Here is a 26,058-nt window from a genome sequence, read left to right on the forward strand (position 1 = left end):
TGAGTAGAAGGTGAGTGCTGTCAGTGAGTACAGTTTTCAGTGAGTAGAGGGTGAGTACAGTTGTCAGTGAGTAGAAGGTAAGTACAGTTGTCAGTGAGTAGAAGGTAAGTACAGTTGTCAGTGAGTAGAAGGTAAGTACAGTTGTCAGTGAGTAGAAGGTAAGTGCAGTTGTCAGTGAGTAGAAGGTGAGTACAGTTGTCAGTGAGTAGAAGGTGAGTGCTGTCAGCAAGTAGAGGGTGAATGCTGTCAGTGAGTAGAGGATGAGTACAGTTGTCAGTGAGTAGAAGGTAAGCGCTGCCAGTGAGTAGAGGGAGAGTGCTGTCACTGAGTACAGTTTTCAGTGAGTAGATGGTGAGTGCTGTCAGTGAGTAGAGGGTGAGTACAGTTGTCAGTGAGTAGAGGGTGAGTGCTGTCAGTGAGTAGAGGGTGAGTACAGTTGTCAGTGAGTAGAGGGTGAGTACAGTTGTCAGTGAGTAGAGGGTGAGTATAGTTGTCAGTGAGTAGAGGGTGAGTACAGTTGTCAGTGAGTAGAGGGTGAGTACAGTTGTCTGTGAGTAGAGGGTGAGTACAGTTGTCTGTGAGTAGAGGGTGAGTACAGTTGTTTGTGAGTAGAGGGTGAGTACAGTTGTCTGTGAGTAGAGGGTGAGTACAGTTGTCTGTGAGTAGAGGGTGAGTACAGTTGTCTGTGAGTACAGTTGTCTGTGAGTAGAGGGTGAGTACAGTTGTCTGTGAGTAGAGGGTGAGTACAGTTGTCTGTGAGTAGAGGGTGAGTACAGTTGTCTGTGAGTAGAGGGTGAGTACAGTTGTCTGTGAGTAGAGGGTGAGTACAGTTGTCTGTGAGTAGAGGGTGAGTACAGTTGTCTGTGAGTAGAGGGTGAGTACAGTTGTCTGTGAGTAGAGGGTGAGTACAGTTGTCAGTGAGTAGAGGGTGAGTGCTGTCAGTGAGTAGAGGGTGAGTACAGTTGTCAGTGAGTATGGTTGTCAGTGAGTAGAGGGTGAGTACAGTTGTCAGTGAGTAGAGGGTGAGTACAGTTGTCAGTGAGTAGAGGGTAAGTGCTGTCAGTGAGTAGAGGGTGAGTACAGTTGTCAGTGAGTAGAGGGTGAGTACAGTTGTCAGTGAGTAGAGGGTGAGTATAGTTGTCAGTGAGTAGAGGGTGAGTACAGTTGTCTGTGAGTAGAGGGTGAGTACAGTTGTCTGTGAGTAGAGGGTGAGTACAGTTGTCTGTGAGTAGAGGGTGAGTACAGTTGTCTGTGAGTAGAGGGTGAGTACAGTTGTCTGTGAGTAGAGGGTGAGTACAGTTGTCTGTGAGTAGAGGGTGAGTACAGTTGTCTGTGAGTAGAGGGTGAGTACAGTTGTCTGTGAGTAGAGGGTGAGTGCTATCAGTGAGTAGAGGGTGAGTACAGTTGTCAGTAAGTATAGGGTGAGTACAGTTGTCAGTGAGTAGAGGGTGAGTACAGTTGTCAGTGAGTAGAGGGTGAGTACAGTTGTCAGTGAGTAGAGGGTGAGTACAGTTGTCAGTGAGTAGAGGGTGAGTACAGTTGTCAGTGAGTAGAGGGTGAGTACAGTTGTCAGTGAGTAGAGGGTGAGTACAGTTGTCAGTGAGTAGAGGGTGAGTACAGTTGTCAGTGAGTAGAGGGTGAGTACAGTTGTCAGTGAGTAGAGGGTGAGTACAGTTGTCAGTAAGTATAGGGTGAGTACAGTTGTCAGTGAGTATAGGGTGAGTACAGTTGTCAGTGAGTAGAGGGTGAGTGCTGTCAGTGAGTAGAGGGTGAGTACAGTTGTCAGTAAGTAGAGGGTGAGTACAGTTGTCAGTAAGTATAGGGTGAGTACAGTTGTCAGTGAGTAGAGGGTGAGTACAGTTGTCAGTGAGTAGAGGGTGAGTACAGTTGTCTGTGAGTAGAGGGTGAGTACAGTTGTCAGTAAGTATAGGGTGAGTACAGTTGTCAGTGAGTAGAGGGTGAGTACAGTTGTCAGTGAGTAGAGGGTGAGTACAGTTGTCAGTGAGTAGAGGGTGAGTACAGTTGTCAGTGAGTAGAGGGTGAGTATAGTTGTCAGTGAGTAGAGGGTGAGTACAGTTGTCTGTGAGTAGAGGGTGAGTACAGTTGTCTGTGAGTAGAGGGTGAGTACAGTTGTCTGTGAGTAGAGGGTGAGTACAGTTGTCTGTGAGTAGAGGGTGAGTACAGTTGTCTGTGAGTAGAGGGTGAGTACAGTTGTCTGTGAGTAGAGGGTGAGTACAGTTGTCTGTGAGTAGAGGGTGAGTGCTATCAGTGAGTAGAGGGTGAGTACAGTTGTCAGTAAGTATAGGGTGAGTACAGTTGTCAGTGAGTAGAGGGTGAGTACAGTTGTCAGTGAGTAGAGGGTGAGTACAGTTGTCAGTGAGTAGAGGGTGAGTACAGTTGTCAGTAAGTATAGGGTGAGTACAGTTGTCAGTAAGTATAGGGTGAGTACAGTTGTCAGTGAGTAGAGGGTGAGTACAGTTGTCAGTGAGTAGAGGGTGAGTACAGTTGTCAGTGAGTAGAGGGTGAGTACAGTTGTCAGTGAGTAGAGGGTGAGTACAGTTGTCAGTGAGTAGAGGGTGAGTACAGTTGTCAGTGAGTAGAGGGTGAGTACAGTTGTCAGTGAGTAGAGGGTGAGTACAGTTGTCAGTGAGTAGAGGGTGAGTACAGTTGTCAGTAAGTATAGGGTGAGTACAGTTGTCAGTAAGTATAGGGTGAGTACAGTTGTCAGTGAGTAGAGGGTGAGTGCTGTCAGTGAGTAGAGGGTGAGTACAGTTGTCAGTGAGTAGAGGGTGAGTGCTGTCAGTGAGTAGAGGGTGAGTACAGTTGTCAGTAAGTAGAGGGTGAGTACAGTTGTCAGTAAGTATAGGGTGAGTACAGTTGTCAGTGAGTAGAGGGTGAGTACAGTTGTCAGTGAGTAGAGGGTGAGTGCTGTCAGTGAGTAGAGGGTGAGTACAGTTGTCAGTGAGTAGAGGGTGAGTACAGTTGTCAGTGAGTAGAGGGTGAGTACAGTTGTCAGTGAGTAGAGGGTGAGTACAGTTGTCTGTGAGTAGAGGGTGAGTACAGTTGTCAGTAAGTATAGGGTGAGTACAGTTGTCAGTAAGTATAGGGTGAGTACAGTTGTCAGTGAGTAGAGGGTGAGTACAGTTGTCAGTGAGTAGAGGGTGAGTACAGTTGTCAGTGAGTAGAGGGTGAGTGCTGTCAGTGAGTACAGAAGTGGTGGGAGGGATTCTCTATCCAGTCCTACTCCTCCCCCCTCTCTCTGGGGAGACGAGTCTGGCTTCCACAAAGCTGAATGATCCTCTCCGGCTCCTCCATTCACTGGCAGTCTCCTCCCTGATGCTGGAGGCTGGAGCACAGAGCAGAGATGTATGGTAAGAGCTTCTCACCCTCCTGTCTGTATGAATGTATGTATAGGAGGGAGGCATGCATGGGGTGTGTTGTTCTGTGTACACCGAGTGCAGCGCCGTGCACCATTGTATGGAGAGAATGCAGCATATTCACTGCTGAAGAGCCAGCACTGGGCAGCATTGTCACCAGGACATACAGTGTGTATAGTACTGTACACAGGGGTGGCACAGTAATGTGCTGAGTGAACAGTGGGGGTGCACAGTGTGGGGTGTAAAGTACTGTACAAAGGAGTAGTGTACTATTGTGCTGGGTGGACAGGGGGGTGCACAGCGTGGGTTGTATAGTACTGTACACAGGGGGGTGCATGGTGTAGGGTGTATAGTACTGTACACAGGGGGGGGGTGTGGGGTGTATAGTACTGTACACAGGATGGTGCATGGTGTAGGGTGTATAGTACTGTACACAGGGGGGGGGGTGTGGGGTGTATAGTACTGTACACAGGGGGGTGTGTGGGGTGTATAGTACTGTACACAGGGGGGTGCATGGTGTAGGGTGTATAGTACTGTACACAGGAGTAGTCCAGTATTGAGCTGGGTGGACAGTTGGGTGCACAGTGTGGGGTGTATAGTACTGTACACAGTGGGGTGTATAGTATTGTACACAGTGGGGTGCACGGTGTGGGGTGTATAGTATTGTACACAGGGGGGTGCACAGTGTGGGGTGTATAGTATTGTACACAGGGGGGTGCACAGTGTGGGGTGTATAGTATTGTACACAGTGGGGTGTATAGTATTGTACACAGTGGGGTGCACGGTGTAGGGTGTATAGTATTGTACCCAGGGGGGTGCACAGTGTGGGGTGTATAGTATTATACACTGTGGGGGTGCACAGTGTGGGGTGTATAGTACTGTACACAGTGGGGTGCACAGTGTGGGGTGTATAGTACTGTACACAGTGGGGTGCACAGTGTGGGGTGTATAGTACTGTACACAGGGGGGTGCACGGTGTGGGGTGTATAGTATTGTAGACAGTGGGGTGCACAGTGTGGGGTGTATAGTATTGTACACAGTGGGGTGCACGGTGTGGGGTGTATAGTGTTGTACACAGTGGGGTGCACAGTGTGGGGTGTATAGTACTGTTCACAGGGGGTGCACAGTGTGGGGTGTATAGTACTGTTCACAGGGGGGTGCACAGTGTGGGGTGTATAGTATTGTACACAGTGGGGTGCACAGTGCGGGGTGTATAGTATTGTACACAGGGGGGTGCACGGTGTGGGGTGTATAGTATTGTACACAGTGGGGTGCACAGTGTGGGGTGTATAGTATTGTACACAGTGGGGTGTAGGGTGTATAGTGTTGTACACAGTGGGGTGCACAGTGTGGGGTGTATAGTGTTGTACACAGTGGGGTGCACAGTGTGGGGTGTATAGTACTGTTCACAGTGGGGTGCACAGTGTGGGGTGTATAGTATTGTACACAGTGGGGTGTAGGGTGTATAGTATTGTACACAGTGGGGTGCACAGTGTGGGGTGTATAGTGTTGTACACAGTGGGGTGCACAGTGTGGGGTGTATAGTACTGTTCACAGTGGGGTGCACAGTGTGGGGTGTATAGTATTGTAGACAGTGGGGTGCACAGTGTGTTATAGTACTGTACACAGTGGGGTGCACAGTTTGGGGTGTATAGTATTGTACACAGTGGGGTGCACAGTGTGGGGTGTATAGTATTGTACACAGTGGGGTGCACAGAGTGGGGTGTATATTATTGTAGACAGTGGGGTGCACAGTGTGGGGTGTATAGTATTGTAGACAGTGAGGTGCACAGTGTGGGGTGTATAGTACTGTACACAGTGGGGTGCACAGCGTGGGGTGTATAGTATTGTACACAGTGGGGTGCACAGTGTGGGGTGTATAGTATTGTACACAGTGGGGTGCACAGTGTGGGGTGTATAGTACTGTTCACAGGGGGGTGCACAGTTTGGGGTGTATAGTATTGTAGACAGTGGGGTGCACAGTGTGGGGTGTATAGTATTGTAGACAGTGGGGTGCACAGTGTGGGGTGTATAGTATTGTACACAGGGGGGTGCACAGTGTGGGGTGTATAGTATTGTACACAGTGGGGTGCACAGTGTGGGGTGTATAGTATTGTACACAGTGGGGTGCACAGAGTGGGGTGTATAGTATTGTACACAGTGGGGTGCACAGTGTGGGGTGTATAGTATTGTACACAGTGGGGTGCACAGTGTGGGGTGTATAGTATTGTACACAGTGGGGTGCATGGTGTGGGGTGTATAGTATTGTACACAGTGGGGTGCATGGTGTGGGGTGTATAGTATTGTACACAGTGGGGTGCATGGTGTGGGGTGTATAGTATTGTACACAGTGGGGTGTAGGGTGTATAGTGTTGTACACAGTGGGGTGCACAGTGTGGGGTGTATAGTGTTGTACACAGTGGGGTGCACAGTGTGGGGTGTATAGTACTGTTCACAGTGGGGTGCACAGTGTGGGGTGTATAGTATTGTACACAGTGGGGTGTTGGGTGTATAGTATTGTACACAGTGGGGTGCACAGTGTGGGGTGTATAGTATTGTACACAGGGGGGTGCACAGTTTGGGGTGTATAGTATTGTACACAGTGGGGTGCACAGTGTGGGGTGTATAGTATTGTACACAGTGGGGTGCACAGTGTGGGGTGTATAGTATTGTACACAGTGGGGTGCACAGTGTGGGGTGTATAGTGTTGTACACAGTGGGGTGCACAGTGTGGGGTGTATAGTACTGTTCACAGTGGGGTGCACAGTGTGGGGTGTATAGTATTGTAGACAGTGGGGTGCACAGTGTGTTATAGTACTGTACACAGTGGGGTGCACAGTTTGGGGTGTATAGTATTGTACACAGTGGGGTGCACAGTGTGGGGTGTATAGTATTGTACACAGTGGGGTGCACAGTGTGGGGTGTATATTATTGTACACAGTGGGGTGCACAGTGTGGGGTGTATAGTATTGTAGACAGTGAGGTGCACAGTGTGGGGTGTATAGTATTGTACACAGTGGGGTGCACAGTGTGGGGTGTATAGTATTGTACACAGTGGGGTGCACAGTGTGGGGTGTATAGTACTGTTCACAGGGGGGTGCACAGTTTGGGGTGTATAGTATTGTAGACAGTGGGGTGCACAGTGTGGGGTGTATAGTATTGTAGACAGTGGGGTGCACAGTGTGGGGTGTATAGTATTGTAGACAGTGGGGTGCACAGTGTGGGGTGTATAGTATTGTACACAGGGGGGTGCACAGTGTGGGGTGTATAGTATTGTACACAGTGGGGTGCACAGTGTGGGGTGTATAGTATTGTACACAGGGGGGTGCACAGAGTGGGGTGTATAGTATTGTTCACAGTGGGGTGCACAGTGTGGGGTGTATAGTATTGTACACAGTGGGGTGCACAGTGTGGGGTGTATAGTATTGTACACAGTGGGGTGCACAGTGTGGGGTGTATAGTATTGTACACAGTGGGGTGCATGGTGTGGAGTGACATGTGCACTGGTAGTGAAGGTTGGGCAGTACTACATGTGTTGTGCCATGGTGTTGAATACACCAACAGATGGACAGCAGATCATGCAGAGTTTGGTGTTTTGCTGTACTGTGCGGTGGGTGGGTGTGAATGAATGCATTAAATGGGATGCTGCTATGTTGTCCACTGAACTGTACACATGCAAACAGTGTGGGGTATACCTGTATTGCACTTTCCATGCATTGTACCAGTGCCCACTAACGTAAAGGGAGCACTGCTGGCCGGAAGCTCACTTGTCACAATGCAGCATTATGCCAGTGCAGTACACCTGTATTGTACATACCATGCATTGCACCAGGGCCCACTAAAACGGTTTGAGGGAATGGGGGGGGGAGTGTCACCGCTGGTCGGGATGCTTTCCAGAGCAGAGCTCACGTGGCAACAAGCTGCATTGTGCCAGCTGTGTGCGGAACCCATCACTGCTCTTTTCTCATAAGGATAAATACAATTTTTTATGGTTAATGGTAAATGTAACTTTTTTAGGATATGGAGCCCCCCCTATCAAAGATTATGAAGTATCCTCAGTATCAGTATAGCTCCCTGGGATATTTTTTTGGGGGGGGCCCTTTGTTACTACGAATCGCTGAAGTATTTGGAGCCCCCCGGTATCTCTGTGAATATCACCTATTTATATTTGGGGTCCCCGGTATACCTTGGTGGATTCACCTGCCACACTCCATCTTGCTGTGATGTTTAGCCCCCCCCCCCCCCCCCCCCCCATTGTGCAGTTTTATGGGGTGATGTTTGTGCTTCTGACACCGATCAGGGCAATGCAGTTTGGAGAATTGCTGGTGATGGTTTTTGGACAGACTGCTGCATAGATTAAGGATCCTCAATTATGGCCCCCGGCATTATTGTAGACTTCTGATTGCTGCATATTTAGTTCAATCCTATTTTATCCACACAGGAACGTATTAACATTGCAGAATGATATAAAGGTATACAATTACATCGTAGACATGAAGTACGTTCATAGTAGTTACACTAAGTTTCTGGAGGCCTTCTGTTCATTTGTACCTTTAACATAACACAACAAGAAAATAAGTAAGTCAAACCATATCGTGTTGGAGATATTCTCAACATCCTGATTGGGATCAGGATATCATATATGTAGAATAGAAACAAAAAATGTTTTGTAAGAGACAGATTTTATGCTTACAAAGAATAACTATTGGTGGGCTCACAACTCATTCCATAGGCAATGTGAACACTTCATATGTTAGAAGGCAGAAAGAAGGTAACTAGGAGAGAGGGGAAAGAATAGAGGCACTCCATCATGGCTGTAGATCGGAGATAGGTGGTCCGCCCTCAGCCCATGTCACAAATTCAGAAGAATACCGAAACATAGACCAAGAGGTCCACGTGATAGAAAACTGTTCCTCTTTGTCTTTTTCCTGGGCTATTAGGCATTCCAAGTCTCTTATTCGGTCTACTTCAATAGCCCAATCCGCAAGGGAGGGCATGCTTGTCGATTTCCGAAGTCGGGGGGATTACTGTCCATGCCGCAGCAAGGAAATGGCGGAGTGCATTTTTTTTGACTGATTTCAGTGGGCCGGGGATCAGGGAGAGGAGGACTATTTCTGGTGTAGGTTGGACGGTTGTCGCCATCAGCCTGCATTACAGGTTAAATATCATTTGCCAGAACAGGGCAGTCCCACCAAATGTGAAGCATAGTTCCACTAGAACCCGAACATCTCCAACAGGCGTCTGAACGGGAGGAGTCTAAACATTTCATGTTTACAGGGCATCTGTACCATCTCGCAACCAATTTAAATCCCTTCTCTTGGGTTGAGGTCGCAGGAGAGAGCTTATGTGTTAGTATGAAACATTTTAGTCACTGTATTCGTGAGATAGAGTGTCGTAGTTCCGATTCCCAGGTCTGCTTATATGGTGGAAGGTCAGGAGAAGAGATGTTAAGTAACATAGAGTAAAGTAGAGATTACATGGGTTGGGGGGGTCAGTCCGAAGTAGTAGATCGTTAAAACCCGACAGTTCATATAAGATAGCAGACAGAGAGTGAAAACTGTGAATGTATGATAAAACTTGTCGCCTTTGAAGCCAATGTGTCGGGGAGTGAGAAAAGCGAACAGGACGGGGAATCGGTCATCAGAGATGGTTCAGCGCGGAGGACTTAGGCAAGTCTCCTGTGTTCATCTGTACGCCAGGGCCTGAATTCTGACCTATGCACAGCAGGCGGGAATGCCGGTGACCCAAAGAAGGGAGTCATGGGTCCCTCCCGTTTGGATACATCACAAGACAAGATCAGTCGCTCACACATTTGAATTGTTTGACAGGTAAGATCCGCCAGCAGTGATGGATCCTTGCAACAATCCACAGGAGTCCAAAAAAGGGCACAAAGTTCTATCAAATTTATGTGGCCTTCTGATTGCTGCATATTTGTTTCCTGCATTGTTCCAGTGTTCTAAAAGGTCTCTATAGTGTTTGGAAGATATGCAGTGCCAGCACAGGATAGGTCAGTGTGTTACCTATAGGGACCCCCATGTCAGTGTATCATTGCTGGCTATTACGTTGTCTGTGGACATTAGGTCACTGTGTTACCCAGAGGGGCCCCGTGTCATTGAGTCACTGTTGGCTATTACGTTGTCTGTGGCTATTAGGTCACTGCATTATCCAGAGGGGCCCCATGTCATTGAGCCACTGTTGGCTATTACGTTGTCTGTGGCTATTAGGTCACTGCATTACCCAGAGGGGCCCTGTGTCATTGAGTCACTGTTGGCTATTACATTTTCTGTGGACATTAGGTCACTGTGTTACCCAGAGGGGCCCCATGTCATTGAGTCACTGCTGGCTATTACATTGTCTGTGGATATTAGGTCACTGTGTTACCCAGGGGGCCCCATGTCATTGAGTCACTGTTGGCTATTACATTTTCTATGGATAATAGGTCACTGTGTTACCCAGAGGGGTCCCGTGTCATTGAGTCACTGGTGGCTTTTACATTGTCTGTGGATATTAGGTCACTGTTACCCAGAGGGGGCCCGTGTCATTGAGTCACTGTTGGCTTTTACATTGTCTGTGGATATTAGGCCAGTGTGTGACCCAAAGGGGCCCCATGTCATTGAGTCACTGCTGGCTATTACATTGTCTATGGATAATAGGTCGCATGCTGTCATACTAACACATTGGCCTGAGAAAACGATTATCAGCAGAAATATGTTTACAAGGGAATCCTCGTGATTATGTCATCACCTTCTCCTTATGTGTTTGAATTATCTATACGACACAGTAACTGCCAGTTCACACAGGGGCAACACGACTTGCAGGCCGACTCACCGAGGTGACCTGCACACGACTTCACCGGCGACTCGCAAAACGACTTCTGTATAGAAGTCAATGCAAGTCGCCTGAAGTTGCCCCAAAAATAGTACAGGAACCTTTTTCTAAGTCGGAGCGACTTGCGTCGCTCCTATTAAAACGGTTCTGTAGTACAGAACGGGACGCGACTTGTCAGGCAGCTAAGTTGCCTGACAAGTCACCCCTGTGTGAACTGGGGCTAAGGGCTCAATTACACTTGCTTCAAAATGTGGCATGGGATGATCATCAGAGCTGGGGGATACTACTGAGGAAGGGATCAGCAGAGCTGGGAGTTATTACTGAGTGGAGGATCAGCAGAATTTGAGGTTACTACTGAGCAGAGGATCAGCAGAGCTGGGGGTTACTACTGAATGGGGGTTCAGCAGAGCTGGGGGTTATTACTGAGCGGGGGATCAGCAGAGCTGGGGGTTACTACTGAATGGGGGTTCAGCAGAGCTGGGGGTTATTACTGAGTGGGGGATCAGCAGAGCTGGGGGTTACTACTGAATGGGGGTTCAGCAGAGCAGGGGGTTACTACTGAATGGGGGTTCAGCAGATCTGGGAGTTACTACTGAGTGGGGGATCATAAGAGCTGAGAATTACTACTGAGCAGGGGATCAGCAGAGCTGGGGGTTATTACTGAGTGGAGGGTCAGCAGAGTGTGGGGTTACTACTGAGCAGGGGATCAGCAGAGCTGGGGGTTACTAATGAGTATGGGTTCAGCAGAGCTGGGGGTTACTACTGAGTCGGGGATCAGCAGAGTTGGGGATTACTACTGGGCAGGGGATCAGCAGATCTGGGAGTTACTACTGAGCAGGGGATCAGCAGCGCTGGGGGTTATTACTAAGTGGAGTATCAGCAGAGTGTGGGGTTACTACTGAGCAGAGTATCAGCAGAGCTGGGGGCTACTACTGAGTTGGGGTTCAGCAGAGCCAGGAGTTAGTAATGAGCGGGGGATCAGCAGAGCTGGGGGCTACTACTAAGCAGAGGATCAGTCGATCTGGGGGTTACTACTAAGTGGGGGATCAGCAGAGCTGGGAGTTAGTTCTAAGCGGGGGTTCAGCAGAGCTGGGGGTTACTACTAAGTGGGGAATCAGCAGGCCTCAGCACCGGTAAGAGATGGAAGAAACCATTTGCTAGTTTAAACCTGGCCGCACATGTTAACATGTCAATGCACAATTTCTTTACCACATGCTTTATGTTTACTATGAGTTATGTGGTAGGAGAGTCCTTCCTAATGAATCCATTTGATTTCTATCCAATCGGGAAGCCCCCTTACATTACGCAGTTCTTGATGCATTTTATAGGGATAAGGCTGACTTTACTGTGTCCAGGCTCAGCATCTATTTACTTGCCGACCACAATACGTATATATACATTGCGGTCTGCAAGTGGTTTGCCAGGATTATGGCTATGGATATCAGCCAGAACCCCGGTACCGTTTTTTTCTGCAGGGGGTCAGGTTTTTCATTAAACCAGTCCGAGCGGATGACAAACCGCTGGAACGATTTCCCCCCACCTGCTGCTCGCTGGTGTTTCTCTGGCTTACCGTTTCCGGTGGGTAGCCCAAGAAATGATCTGACAGTGCGGCCAGATCGTTTGATCGACTCTATGGCGTTGGAGGACCGGAGTGACGTCATGACATCACTTCCAGTCCAGGCTGGAAAAAAAAAAAAAAATATATATATATATATATATATATATATATATATATATATAAAATATTTTTTTTTACCCGAGATCTCTCTATAAAGAGGACCTGTGTACAATGGATTATAGTAGGAATAAAAGTGATCCAAAAAAAAATTAAAGGGACAGTTGTGCTCATGTGCAGAAGTGAACGCATGTGTAAGTCGCACACGCATATGTAAATGGTATTTGAACCACACATGTGAGGTATCACTATGAACGTTAGAGCGAGAGCAATAATTCTTGTTCTAGACCTCCTCTGTAACTCTAAACTGGTAACCTGTAAAGGCGCTTAAAGCATCACCGATGGAGATTTTTAAGTACCATAGTTTGTCACCATTTCATGAGTGTGTGCAATTTTAAAGCCTGACATGTACTATTTACTCGGCGTAACATCATCTTACACATTATACAAAAAAATTGGGGTATATTTTGTGTTTTGTTTTTTTTATGTATTTTTTCCCCAAAAATTGTGTTTGCAAAACCGCTGCGCAAATACAGTGTGACATAAAAAATTGCAACAATCGCCATTTTATACCCTAGTGTCTCTGTTTAAAATAAAGGTATAATGTTCGGGGGTTATAAATAGTTTTTCTGCAAAAAATACAGATTTAAAGTGACTGTAAAGGTTTGTTTTTTTTTTGTTTGTTTTTTTAAATAACAAACATGTTATACTTACCTGCACAGTTTTGCACAGAGCGGACCCGATCCTCGTTTTCTGGGGTCCCCCGGTGGTGCTCCTGGTGCCTCCTCTTCATCGAGTGCCCCCACAGAGAGCCGCTTTCCATCGGGGCACTCATGTGGGCACGCTCCCAAGTCCTGCTGTTGGGTCCATTGACATAGTCAGCAGGACTCGGCCCGGCTCCCGTGTCACTGGATTTGATTGACAGCAGCAGGAGCCAATGGCTTCCGCTGTTATCAATATATCCAATGAGGACCCGAGACAGCGGCTGGAGCTGCTGGGCTCGTGCTTGTCGCTAGAATGATTGGGTTCAGGTAGGGGGGGGGGGGGGGGGGCGGCTCTGGGGGGAAGCTGCAGTAAAGAAGGTTTTTCACCTTAATGTATAGAATGCTTTACGGTGAGAAACCTTGAGACTTTACAACTCCTTTAAACTTGTAAACAAAAAGTGCCAGAAAAAGGCTGGTCAGCAAGTGGTTAATGTGAATCTGTGTGCCTTGATCATGCACTCTAAGGTATTTACATATTCTGAGCCAAGCCATAAAAGCACTTTAATGCCCAACACTGGGGGAAAAAAAAGAAACTTGCAGTGGGGCCACCCTACTTGTTATGTCTGGGGGTTTTCAGAAGATGCATTATTACTTACCTGATTCCCTGCTCCAGCAAGCTCCCTCAGTTCAGTCCCTCACAAGTTGCACTCTGGTTACAGTCAAACTCCTGCCTCCACCACGCACACAACAGGAATAATAGCCTTGCACACTGAGGCTCAGCCCACAGATCAGAGCTTTAGGGAGAGGTGGAGAGCGCTGGAGGGGGGAATCCAGGCAAGAAACAGAGCCTCTTCTCTAACCCCCTAGACCAGTGATGGTGAACCTTGGCACCCCAGATGTTTTGGAACTACATTTCCCATGACGCTCAACTACACTCACTGCAGAGTGCATGAACATCTTGGGCAATGTAGTTCCAAAACATCTGGGGTGCCAAGGTTCACCATTACTGCCCTAGACTTATTGAGCATTTAGCATGTGCATTGTAGAGGGGCCCCACTGCAAGAGTTTTTGTTGTGCCAGAGTTGGCCTTTAAAATAAGCCATCATTCATCTCTGTATAGTTACATAGTTAATCAGGTTGAAAAAAGACACAAATCCATCTAGTTAGACCATAGAAATAAATAAATAAATAATATACAATCCCGTATACCCAATCCTATACCCACAGTTGATCCAGAGGAAGGCGAAAAACCCCAGCAAAGCATGATCCAATTTGCTATAGCAGGGGAAAAAATTCCTTCCTTATCCCAGAGAGGCAATCAGATTTTCCCTGGATCAACTTTACCTATAAATGTTATTACCCAGTTATATTATGTGCATTTAGGAAAGAATCCAGGCCTTTCTTAAAAAATCTACTGAGCTGGCCAGAACCATCTCTGGAGGGAGCCTATTGCACATTTTCACAGCTCTTATGGGCCGTACACACAATCAAATTTTCCGACAACAAATGTTCGATGTGAGCTTGTTGTCGGAAATTCTGAGCGTGTGTACACAATTCCAATGCACAAAAGTCCACGCATGCTCGGAATCAAGCAGAAGAGCTGCACTGGCTATTGAACTTAATTTTTCTCGGCTCGTCATATGTTGTACGTCACCGCGTTCTTGACGTTCGGAATTTCCGAAAACATTTGTGTGACCTTGTGTATGCAAGACAAGTTTGAGCCAACATCCGTCGGAAAAAAATCCACGGTTTTGTTGTCGGAATGTCTGATCGTGTGTACATAGCATTAGTGTGAAGAAACCTTTCTGTATTTGGAGATGAAATCTCTTTTCTTCTAGGTGTAAAGAGTGCCCCCTTGGCCTCTGTGTTGACTGTAAAGTAAATAACTCAACACAGAGTTCACTATATGGACCCCTTATATATTTGTACATGTTGATCATATCCCCCCTTAATCTCCTCTTCTCAAGAGAGAATAAATTCAGTTCCTCTAATCTTTCCTCATAGCTGAGCTCCTCCATGCCTCTTATCAGTTTGGTTGCCCTTCTCTGCACTTTCTCCAGTTCCCTGATATCCTTTTTGAAAACTGGAGCCCAAAACTGAACTGCATATTCCAGATGAGGTCTTACTAATGATTTGTACATGGGGGCAAAATGATATTTCTCTCTCTGGAGTCCATATCTCTCTTAATACAAGAAAGGACTTTGCTCGATTTGGAAACCGCAGCTTGGCATTGCATGCTATTATTGAGCTTATGATCTACCAAAACCCCCAGATCCTTCTCCACCATTGATTCCCCCAGTTGTACCTCCCCTAGTATGTATGATGCATGCATATTCTTGGCCCCCAAGTGCATAACTTTACATTTATCATCATTAAACCTCATCTGCCACATAGTTGCCCAATTAGACAGAGCATTGAGGTCGGCTTGTAAATTGGAGACATCCTGTAAGGACGTTATTCCACTGCATAGCTTAGTGTCATCTGCAAAGACTGAAATGGTACTTTTTTTTTTCAAATAACAATTTTTATTGGTCACAGAAATATAAAAGTACAAAAGAGTTGTAATTTGCTCAATACAGATTATCATTGGTAGACATTCAACCTTACATTCAATAGGCGATAGAATATTTTCATCTAGAGAAAACAAGAACGAAGTACCTTCTTCATCCGGAAAATTCGTCAACCAGCAAATATATATTTTATACTGGACATTGTCCAAACATAGGGAAAGAGATAGTAGAGAGAGAAAGAAGGAGAGAAGAGAATATAGGAAAAGCAAAGGGGGGGGGGGAGGAGGTTCTGCCGCCGATCTAGGGTGGGTCCTCCCGTCTATGCCAATCTTCCCAGACTTTGTCATGTGTTTCCAGTCTATCTTGTAAGCGGGCTGTCATTTTTTCCATGAGCTCTATGTCCTTTATTCTGGTGTATAGATCTGTTGGAGTGGGAGGAGTCTGTTTTTTCCAACGCAGTGCGACCAGGCACCTTGCTGCCGTGATTACGTGGCCCATCAATTTCCTAGAGTGGCGGGGTATGTTCAACCCGGATACCCCAAGGAGAAATAATTTCGGGGACCAGGGCACCTGTACTCCCAGCAAGCGAATCAGAAGCGATTGAACTTCCGTCCAGAACGGGGCAATTTTAGGGCATGACCAGTAAATATGAAATAAGGTCCCTCTGTCTTTGCAACATCGCCAACATCTGTCCGAACTGGAGGGGTATATGGCTCGGAGTACGTCAGGCGTCATGTACCAGAAATAGAGAATTTTATATGCGTTCTCCTTGTACAAAGTACAGAGTGAACTTTTGGCTGCCTGGGACCAGATCACCTGCCATGTGTTTTCTGGTATCTCCTCGCCTAGATACTTCTCCCAGCGGAGCATGTATGTGTGTTTGCCCTGATCCGGGAAACTGTAGGAGTTCAGTATTCGGTATATGTCAGAAATTAGCCCACGTCTAGTCGAGCCTTCTAGTATCAGGCCCTCAAATGTAGTTGGGGTTGAGAATTGTAGATCTGGGGCGATAGATTGGGCATAATGTCGGAGTTGCAGGTAACCATAGAATGCTTGCTTTGGGATGCCAAATTTTTTTTGGAGCTCCGCAAAGGAGAGTAGCCTGCGATTGCACGGATGGACTAGGTGGCCGAAGTGGAACAGGTTTCTGGTCGCCCACGGGGATGACATCTGATGTGTAAGGCCTGCGGGCATTTTGGGATTGTATAGAAAGGACGTGAGGAGTGATCTCTCGGAGCATAGTGTGTGGGTTCGTGATAATCTACGCCAGAGTGTGCTGAGGTGCAGCATGGGGCCCAGAAGCTGTGAGGGGTCTACCCTCGCCTTCGCATTCCATAGCATACTGTTTGGATGGACCGGTGCCATCCACAATTTTTCGATTTCTGTCCACTTGTTGTAGGAGCGTTGGGTAAACCATGAGGCCAGGGCTCGAAGTTGGGCTGCCTGGTAATATTTGGTTATGTCAGGGAAGGATAGCCCGCCGTCCGTTCGCGACGCCAGCAGGACCGATCGTGGTATTCTGTGTCTCTTATAGTTCCATATATATCGTATCATGTCCGCCTGTATTTTCCGCAGGTCCGCTGATGGGACTGGAATGGGGAGGGTTTGAAATAGGTAGAGCAGCTTTGGCAGAATTACCATCTTAACCGAGGCTATCCTCCCTAAGAGGGAGATATGATGTGTCTTCCATTTTCTTAGTAGGTCCCTGATGTTTTTTAGGAGGGGGGGGTAGTTGGCTCTATACAGGGTAGAGTAGGAGGAGGTAATCTGGATTCCTAGGTATTTTAAGGATAGGTCATTCCAATGGTAAGGGAAGCATTGTTGTAAGTGTTGAATCTCCTGAGCTGGAATATTAATAGGCAGGGCTTCGGATTTGGTTGCGTTTATTTTATATCCCGATAGGGATCTATACAGGTCGAGCTCGGCCTGTAGATTGGGGAGTGAAATCCTGGGTTGGGTCAAGGTGAGTATGATATCGTCAGCGAATAATGCCAGCTTAAATTCCCTATCTCTCACCTGAATCCCATGTATGTTTATATTTTTCCGGATGGTCGCCGCCAGGGGCTCCACACAGAGCGCAAATAGTAGCGGTGATAACGGGCACCCCTGGCGAGTTCCATTAGCAATCGGAAAGGTCTGCGACAGCGCAAAGGGAGTTTTAACCTGGGATGAGGGGTTGGTGTATAAATGTCTAATAGCCTGCAGAAAAGGGCCCCGAAATCCCATATAGTGCAGTGTGGCGAACAGGAAAGGCCAACTAAGGCGGTCAAAAGCCTTTTCTGCGTCGAGACCCAGAATCAATGCATCTGTTCCTTCCCTGTTCGCCACGTCAATGAGGTCAATAATTCGTCTCGTGTTATCCCCCGCCTGACGCAGGGGGACAAAGCCCACCTGGTCCTTGTGTATCAAGGAAGGAAGTATCAGGTTCAATCGCATTGAGAGAAGCTTAGTAAAGATTTTTAAATCGGAGTTAAGAAGTGCGATTGGTCTGTAACTTGCACATACAGAGGGGTCCTTGTCAGGCTTGGGGATAAGCGTGAGAAATGATCTCTGCATGTCTGCGGGAATGGTAGTGTTTTGAAGAAAGGCGTTAAATATCTTACACATGTAAGGTAGTAGGATCGGGAGGAATGTCTTATAGTACTCGTAGGGAAGCCCATCTGGACCGGGGGATTTGTGTGTGGGCAGAGTTTTTATAGTGGCTATTATTTCTTCCTCCGTGATTGGGGCATTAAGTGAGTCAAGGTCCGTTCTTTGGAGTCTGGGAAGGCCACTGTCCTCTAAGTAGTGTCGCATTCGTTCCTTAAGATCGGGAGGTAACGGGTCATGGGGGATCTCAGGGTTGTTATATAGGGTGGTGTAGAATTCCCCAAAAGTCTGGGCTATGTCTTGAGGGTGTGTGCGTGGGATGTCCGACCTATCTTTAATTTGGTGAGGGATGGACATATGGGAGCGTTCAGACAATTTGCGCGCTAGAAGGGAGTGGGCTTTATTGCCTTTATCATAGTATGTTTGTTTTAGTCGCAGGAGTGCTTTCTCTACCTGGCCTAGTGCCAGATCTCGAAGGGTATTTCTAAGACATACCACTTTTTTAAGGAGAGATATAGATGGTGAGGTTTGTAGGCGAGATTCTAGGATTTTGAGTTCTTTCTCAGTTTGTAACTTGGTTGCTATCGCGTTTCTCTTCATGGCTGAAGAGAGCGCGATGCATCGTCCCCTGAAGACTGCCTTGTGAGCTTCCCAGAGGGTGGTGAGGGAGATGTCGGGAGTATTGTTATCTGAGAAGTAGTTTTTCAGAGTTGTCTCTAATTCCGCTCTGGACGGGACGTGTTGGAGGAGAAAGTTATTTAACTGCCAATTGCTGGGTTTACGCACCGCGACTCCCATCTCAAGTGATAAGGTTATTGGGGCATGATCTGACCAAGAAATGGGAAGGATCTGGGCCGTCTTTGTGATCCGTAAGGTGGCGTTATTGACAAAGAAGTAATCTAGTCGGGAATGCATACGGTGGGGGGCCGAAAAAAAGGTATATTGTCTTTCTCCTACGTGTAGTGCTCGCCATGTATCAAATAAGGCATAACGCCTAGTTAATTGTCGAAATAGCTTGGAGTCACGGGCAGCACGGTCCTGTGGGGCTGTGGGGTTAATCACGTGGCGGTCCAATCCCACCGAGTGGGCCAAGTTGAAATCTCCTCCCACTATCAGACATTCGCTGGGGGACTTAAAGAGGTGTGCAAGGACCTTGGATAGGAAGTGTATTTGACGTACGTTAGGGGCGTAGATATTGCAAATGGTTATCGCCTGTGATTGCCACTGGCCACGCAAGATTATATAGTGCCCTCTTGAGTCAATGAAGGACTCTAAGCATTTGAACGGGGATCCGTGTTTAAATAAGATCGCTACACCTGCTCGTTTACGAGGGTTGAATGCTTGGAAGGCCTGAGGAAAATGTCTGGATGCGAAGGCGAAGGCACCCCCCTTATTAAAATGTGTTTCCTGTAGTAGTGCTATGTCTGCCCCTGATCCCCTGATTTCTTTCAATGTAAGATGCCTCTTTTTATTTGAGTTCAGCCCGTGGACATTGAGTGAGATAAATCTAACCATGTTTCTTGGTATATGTGGGGGTATGTTTACTTAGCTTATCCTGCTGAGACGCTTCTGCGAGAGTCGAAGGATGGGGAGATCCACAGATGAGGCTCGACCAGGTGCCCGTTCCAGATCCGCGACAGACCAATGGGGGGGAGAGGATGGGGGGAGGGAGAAGAAGAAAGGGTAGAGAGAGAGAGAGGGGAGAAAAAGAGAAAATTATTATTGTCATCATAATTAAGAGTAAACGATTCATTGTGGGCTCGGACAGTATAAACCACCCAAGCCCCAGTAAGTTCCAATAGGTCTTCCCGGTCAGACCCCCGAACCAGGGGTCAGTCCGGGGAGACATAGAGAACCCTTCAGTACAAGTTCGACTAAAATGAAGCTATCTGAACTAAATACTAGAGAGGAACCTTAGTAGGATAAACCACCAGGGGGCCTAGTGGGCCGGAAACAACCAGAACTAACACTAACTAGTCTCCTATACCAGAAAAAAAAACCCGACATTGGAAGTACAGTGACTGAAAAAAAGGGGGACCTTAGGGGGAGCAGTTGTAGCATGAATGGGTAGGACAGAAGTAAATGTCTCGCCAATCAGCCTTTTTTAGGCTTGAGTTTAGTAGATCCTCGAGGTGAGTCCCGGTCTCTGGGGCGTTTAGTCGGGGGGATCTTCTGCCATACCACAGGAGGTGGTGTTGGCAAGTCCACGAGGTCCCAGTCAGGCAGCCGAGGGGTGGGGATCTCTAGAATGTCGCAAAAGTTCTCCAAGTCCTCCGGAAAGCGTAGTGTTGCAGATTTACCCTGATGGCGGGCTGTAAGGCTGAAGGGGAAGCCCCATCGATATGTGATGTTTTTCTCTTGAAGTAAGATGAGCAGGGGCTGGAGCAATCTTCTCTTCTGCAGGGTGATCCAGGAGAGATCTGGGAAGAGCTGGATTTGTGTATTTTCAAAGACCACTCTTTTTGCACTGCGTGCTTTGCGCATAATGTCCTCCTTTAGGGGGAAGGAATGGACCCTGCAGATAACATCTCGGGGTCTGGAGGGTGGTCCTTTAGGACGTAGGGCTCGGTGTGCACGGTCCATTTCTAGAGGTTTATCTGGGGGGTCCCCGAGGAGGTCGTTGAATAGAAGCTGCAAGGTTTCGTGGAGGTCTTCAGGACCCTCAGGTTCAGGTAGACCTCTGATTCGGATATTGTTTCGACGCCCCCTATTGTCAAGGTCCTCGATGTGGCGTTGCATGTTCCGGAGCATTAAATGGTGGTCTGCCCCTTGTATTTGGGTACGGTGTACTGCCAGTCTAGTCTCTTGGATTTCCTCCTCCGCCATTTCCATCCTCTCAGAGAGATGTTTGAGATTGGTGTGGATAATCTGGATTTCCGCCCGACATGCGGATTTAACCTCTTCGATGAGGAGTTTAAAGTCCTCTTTTGTGGGTATGGCTTGGAAACAGTCCTGCCAGGAAGTGGGCTGCTGCAAACGTGAGCTGTGGCCCATATGAAATTGGGGGTAGCTTGGAGGGGAGGATTCTCTGTGTAATGCCGGGGGGAGCATGGGATCATATGGATCTTGTGGTGGCAACTGATGTGGTATTTTAGGTGCTCGTGGGTCTTCCCATGTGAGCCTCTGCTTAGGAGAGGAGGAGTGGGCTCCCACCGGGTTGTCCAGGGGGGTCCCGTTTGGTGAGCGGGTCACCTGGGCGTATGATTTAGTGTGGTCTGTCCCCTGTCCCGTTGGTCTGGAGGCGCTTTGGTGTCCGCGTCTCTGTGGCTGGAGGGTGCTCGGAGGGGGGCCGTGGACTTGTTGGGGGGTAAATCTCCCATGATGAGTTCCCTGTCCCCGATCACTGCTCCAGTCTCCCTCCGGGTCCGGTAGCGGGGGAAAGTCACTTGATTGGAGTGAGGGAGTGGGGGGGATCGTACCTCCTTGAGGGAGGTAGGGATCTGACAGTGATCGCAGCAATTGCGGGAAGGCCTCTGAGCACTGTGTATAGGAAGGTGCAGGGCGGCCTGGTAAAGTGTCCCGCTGTGCGCCCCGGGGCGTCTCATGTGCAGGGTGAGGTGGAGGGAGACTCACCGCTGTGGTCCCTTGACCGGCCAGTCCATCTATCCCCCGAGCCTGTTCCTCATTGTTGTGGAGTGTGGATGGAGCCGCCGAAGGCTGTTGTCGTTGCGGTCTCGTGGCGGAGGAGGAGGCTGTGGGCGCCATCTTGTCCCGTTCGTCCTCCGACATGGAGGACTGGTTAAAATATGTCCGGATGGTCGCAGCGGAGCCGGATGGTGGCTGGGACGAACCCCGGGTCCTGGAGGATCTGGTCCTTCTGTTTCCTCCCATATGTTGGTGCTGAAAATCCCCCTTATCAGGCCTTTAAGCTGCGGGCTGGAGGAGAGCTAACAGGTTAGGCGTCCATGCAGAGCGGCTTCCGGTCACGCCCCCGAAATGGTACTTTTAATCCCAGACCCTATATCATTTATAAAGATATTAAAAAGTAAGGATCCCAACACTGAAACTTGGGGTACACCACTGATAACCTTAGACCATTCAGAGTAAGAATCATTAACCACTACTCTCTGAATTCTGTCTTTTAGCCAGTTTTCTATCCATTTACAAACTATTTCCAGGCCTCTAGACTTTACTTTACACATTAGTCATGTGTGGGGAACTGTGTCAAACGCATTTGCAAAATCCAAGTATACCACATCTACAGCCACCCCTCTGTCCAAGGTTTTACTTACCACCTCATAAAAAGAAATCAGGTTTGTTTGACAACTTCTGTCTTTCATGAATCCATGCTGTCCATTGCTTAAAATATTTTTTTTCCAGCAAGAACTCCTCTATGTGGTCTTTTAATAAACGTTCCAGTATCTTCCTGACTTTAGAAGTTAAACTAACAGGTCTATAGTTACTTGGTAAAGACTTTGTTCTCTTTTTAAGTATAGGCACCACATGGCCCTACGCCAATCCAGTGGTACTATTCTCGTTATTAACGAGTCCCTAAAAATTAGAAACAATGGCTTTGAAATGACAGAGCTCAATTCTTTTAGGATCCGTGGGTGGATGCCATCTGGTCCAGGTGCTTTATCCACCTTTATTCTGTCTAAATATTTCTGGACCATATCACTTTTGAGCCATTGTGGATCATTTGTGGCTGTGTCACTACCACCCCCATTATGGACATGAGCTTCCCCATGCTCCATGCTCCTCCAAAGAGCTGAAGAAAGTATTTAACAAATTTGCCTTCTCTTTGTCCCCAGTCACCCACTCTAGATTATTTTATAAAGGGTCTACATGCTCAGACCTGACCTTTTTACTATTAATATATTTGAAGAATTTTTTTGGGGTTTGTCCTACTATCTTTTGCAATCTGTCGTCCGTTTTGAATTTTTGTGTCCTTGATTTCCTTTTTACATATCCTGTTATATTTGTAACATATAAACAACAATCGTGTTCCTTCATTTTTATATTTTTTAAAAGCTCTTTTCTTATTGTTTATAGCTTTTGTAACTTTGGCCGTGAGCCACATAGGTTTTATTTTTAGCCTTTTAAACGTATTGCCCATGGGAATATACGTTGCAGTGAGTTCACAAACAGTCATTTTGAAGAATTCCTATTTCTGTTCTGTGTCCATTAATACCAATATTCCCTCCCAGTCTAATGCCGCGTACAGACGAGCGGAATTTCTGTCGGAAAAATCTTGAATGGTTTTTCAGACGAAATTTCTCTCAAGCTTGGCTTGCATCTATGCTTTCGCTGAATTTGCGACCGTCAAGAACGCGGTGACGTACAACACTATGACGAGCTGAGAAAATGAAGTTCAATGCTTCCGAGCATGCGTCGAATTGTTTCCGACTATGCGTAGGAATTTTGCGCGTTGGAATTGGTACAGATGATTGGCTACAGCTAATCAGCTAAGCATGTTTGGCTACAGCTAATCACATGGTACAGGGTGCTGTGATTGGTCGAGGTAGCATACGATAGCTGTGGACCAATCACAGCGTCACAATACTAAGCAAAACAGTCATAAATAAAAGCCATTCATGACTGCTTTGTTGACATTGTGATCACGTGATTGCTATGATCAATCACTATACAGCGTCCGCTCACAGCGGCCAGGTACTGGTCACCATGATCCACTGTGTTCACTGGATATAGCTGTCATGGAATCTCGCAGCTGCACACCCCAGGGGTGTGCCAGTGTGCATGCTCACCACGACATACTGTACCAGTATGTGGCGGTGCCTGCAGTTGCTGCCCACTCGCAGTACATTTACTGTGAGCGGGTCAGATAGTGGTTAAGGGAGTCAGGTTGAGTGCTGGTCTGCCATTTGGAAGACGTCTTGTATTTTTATCAATTAATACAAAGCTTAGTCTTATGTGGAGTGGTGGGCACATGACATCAACATTTCGGCCAATTTTTTTATTTATTGATAAAATACAAGGCTTCTTCTGAATGGTGGAGTAGCAGTCAGCCAGACTCTCTTTAATTCCGGCAGAAGACGGGAAGTTGTCCACTCTGCTGACGGATTACAGCACCGCCGAACTGTCTGTACCAAAAGCTACCACAGTACATTAGAGCACGCACAGCGGGCACCATCGGTCTGTAATGGAAAGTGCAAATTTTGGCCAGCTTAGCCCAAACAAATTTAAAGTGGGATCAAGCTCCCATGGAGGATTTTACCTATAGGTAAGCCTATAATATGGCTTACTTGTAGGTTCAGTAAATACCTCTTAAACGTGCACCGTTTAGGAGATAGGTGAAGCGCATGCGCTCTGAAGGAACGGCATGCCGTGAGCAGCATGTGCAGGAGTGACGTCATCACGGCTCGTCCAATCAAAGGACCTGAGCCCGCCAACCTGGAAGGAAGATCAGTTTACAATGAACGCCTAGGGTGCATGGGGCCTAACCTGAGGCCTAACCCCACGGTTTATCACTGGACCCCATGCACTGGGGATGAACGCTTATGCCCCGAACACACGATCGGACATTCCGATGACAAAATCCATGGATTTTTTCCGTTGGATGTTGGCTCAAACTTGTCTTGCATACACACGGTCACAGAAATCTTGTTGGAAATTCCAAACATCAAGAACGCGGTGATGTACAACTCGAGCCGAGAAATATGAAGTTCAATAGCCAGTGCGGCTCTTCTGCTTGATTCCGATCATGCGTGGAACTTACACACGATCGGAGTTTACGACATTGGATTTTGTTGTTGGAAAATTTTAGATCCAGATCTCAAATTTTGTGTGATGGAAATTCCGATGGAAAATGTCCGATGGAGTTTACACACGGTCGGAATTTCCGACAACAAGCTCCCATCAAAACATTTTCCGTTGGAAAATCCGACCGTGTGTACGGGGCATTAGTGTGCATGGGGCCCTAATGCTACTGAAAGGTTGCATTATATACAGTATGTCATTTTCGGGTTCTACTTTAAGGTGAGTGTTAATATCTGCAGTGACTCTTGGATGGGGGTAGCAGTTAACCAACTGATTCTTCTATTTGCCTTCTATTGCTTTGCAAGCCAATGTGTTTGTGGCCCAGTGATTGTCATGTGTTAGGTCACTGTCACTTATTCCGCAGTATCACGCCATAATACAAGTCGCCTGCTTTGCTGTGAACGCTGCGCCACACACCAGACGGTTCTGGCTTAAAAACACAAGATGTCACAGCGATGTGCAGAGCTGATGTGGAATTTGCTGCAGATCATGTCATTTTGTAGCAGAAATGGATTAAGATGGATTAAGAACTCCTAATTGTTGTGACAGTGATTGATAGAAGAGTTGGTTGCATCTTCCAGGAAAGACCTCGTCAGCGGTGTTTCTTCAATAACCGGGCTGTGTTTTTGACAAATGTAAAGTGAAGATCTGGCTTTCTGACACAGCTGATATATGAGGGCTGGAAGAGGAAGCTGCCGACTTTGTAAACATTATTTGCCATGCGTTTTATTGTGATATTTCTGTATGGAGTTATCAATCATCTTCATTATAGAAGCAGACTAAGCATCAGGGAGTTCATTCAAAAACAGCAATGTCATTGGCAACCATCATACCCTTGGATATGTGCTTTGCCCATATAGGACGATGCTATGGGTTCACGTTAATACCCTTCCTCTGGCACTGAATACTCACCATTACCTCCGTGTTCTCGTAGCCAATGCCCACCATTCCCTCACCCTCCTCAGCAGTGAATACTCACCATTTCTTCACTCTCCTCAGCAGTGAATACTCACCATTTCTACACTCTCCTCAGCAGTGAATACTCACCGTTCCTTCATCATCCTTGGCAGCGAATATACTTCATTCCTTCACTTTCCTTGGCAGTGAATACTCACTGTGCTTTCACCCTCCTCGGCAGCGAATACTTGCTGTTCCTTAATCATCCTTGGTAGCAAATAATCACCATTTCTTCACCCTCTTCTGCATTAAATATTCACCATTTCTTCACTCTCAACATTGAATACTCACCATTTCTTCAGACTTCTTGGCATTAAATACACATCATTCCTTCACCCTCTTTGGCATGAATACTCACCCTTTCTTTACACTCCTTGGCATTCAATACTCACCATTTCTTCACGCTCCTTGGCATTGAATACTCATCATTTCTCCACGCTCCTTGGCATTGAATACTCACCATTTCTTCATGCTCCTCGGCATTGAATAGTCACCATTTTTTCACGCTCTTTGGCATTGAAAACTTACCATTTCTTCATGCTCCTTGGCATTAAATACTCACCGTTCCTTCACTCTCCTCGGCATTGAATACTCACCATTTCTTCACTCTCCTTGGCATTAAATACTCACCATTTCTTCACTTTCCTCTGCATTTAATACTCCCTATTTCTTCACGCTCCTTGGCATTAAATACTTACCAT

At 47.1% G+C, this 26,058-nt stretch overlaps 1 protein-coding gene across 3 annotated transcripts in view; it reads left to right on the forward strand.

Moving 5' to 3' along the window:
- EFR3B (EFR3 homolog B) overlaps nt 1-26,058 on the forward strand; it is a 361,102-nt gene that overhangs the window by 68,863 nt on the left and 266,181 nt on the right. Inside the window, exon 1 of one of the 3 annotated variants that reach the window (XM_073624872.1) lies at nt 3,226-3,371. The exons of 1 other annotated variant lie outside the window; for it this stretch is intronic. In XM_073624872.1, the coding sequence (XP_073480973.1) occupies nt 3,365-3,371 (7 nt within the window). In that variant the 5' untranslated portion in view covers nt 3,226-3,364. Of the gene's footprint in view, nt 1-3,225; nt 3,372-26,058 lie in introns of those variants that run through there. One more of the 3 variants, XM_073624870.1, reaches the window with a different exon arrangement.

This window comes from Aquarana catesbeiana, linkage group LG04 (genome assembly GCF_042186555.1).
Source record: "Aquarana catesbeiana isolate 2022-GZ linkage group LG04, ASM4218655v1, whole genome shotgun sequence".
Lineage (NCBI taxonomy): Eukaryota > Metazoa > Chordata > Amphibia > Anura > Ranidae > Aquarana > Aquarana catesbeiana.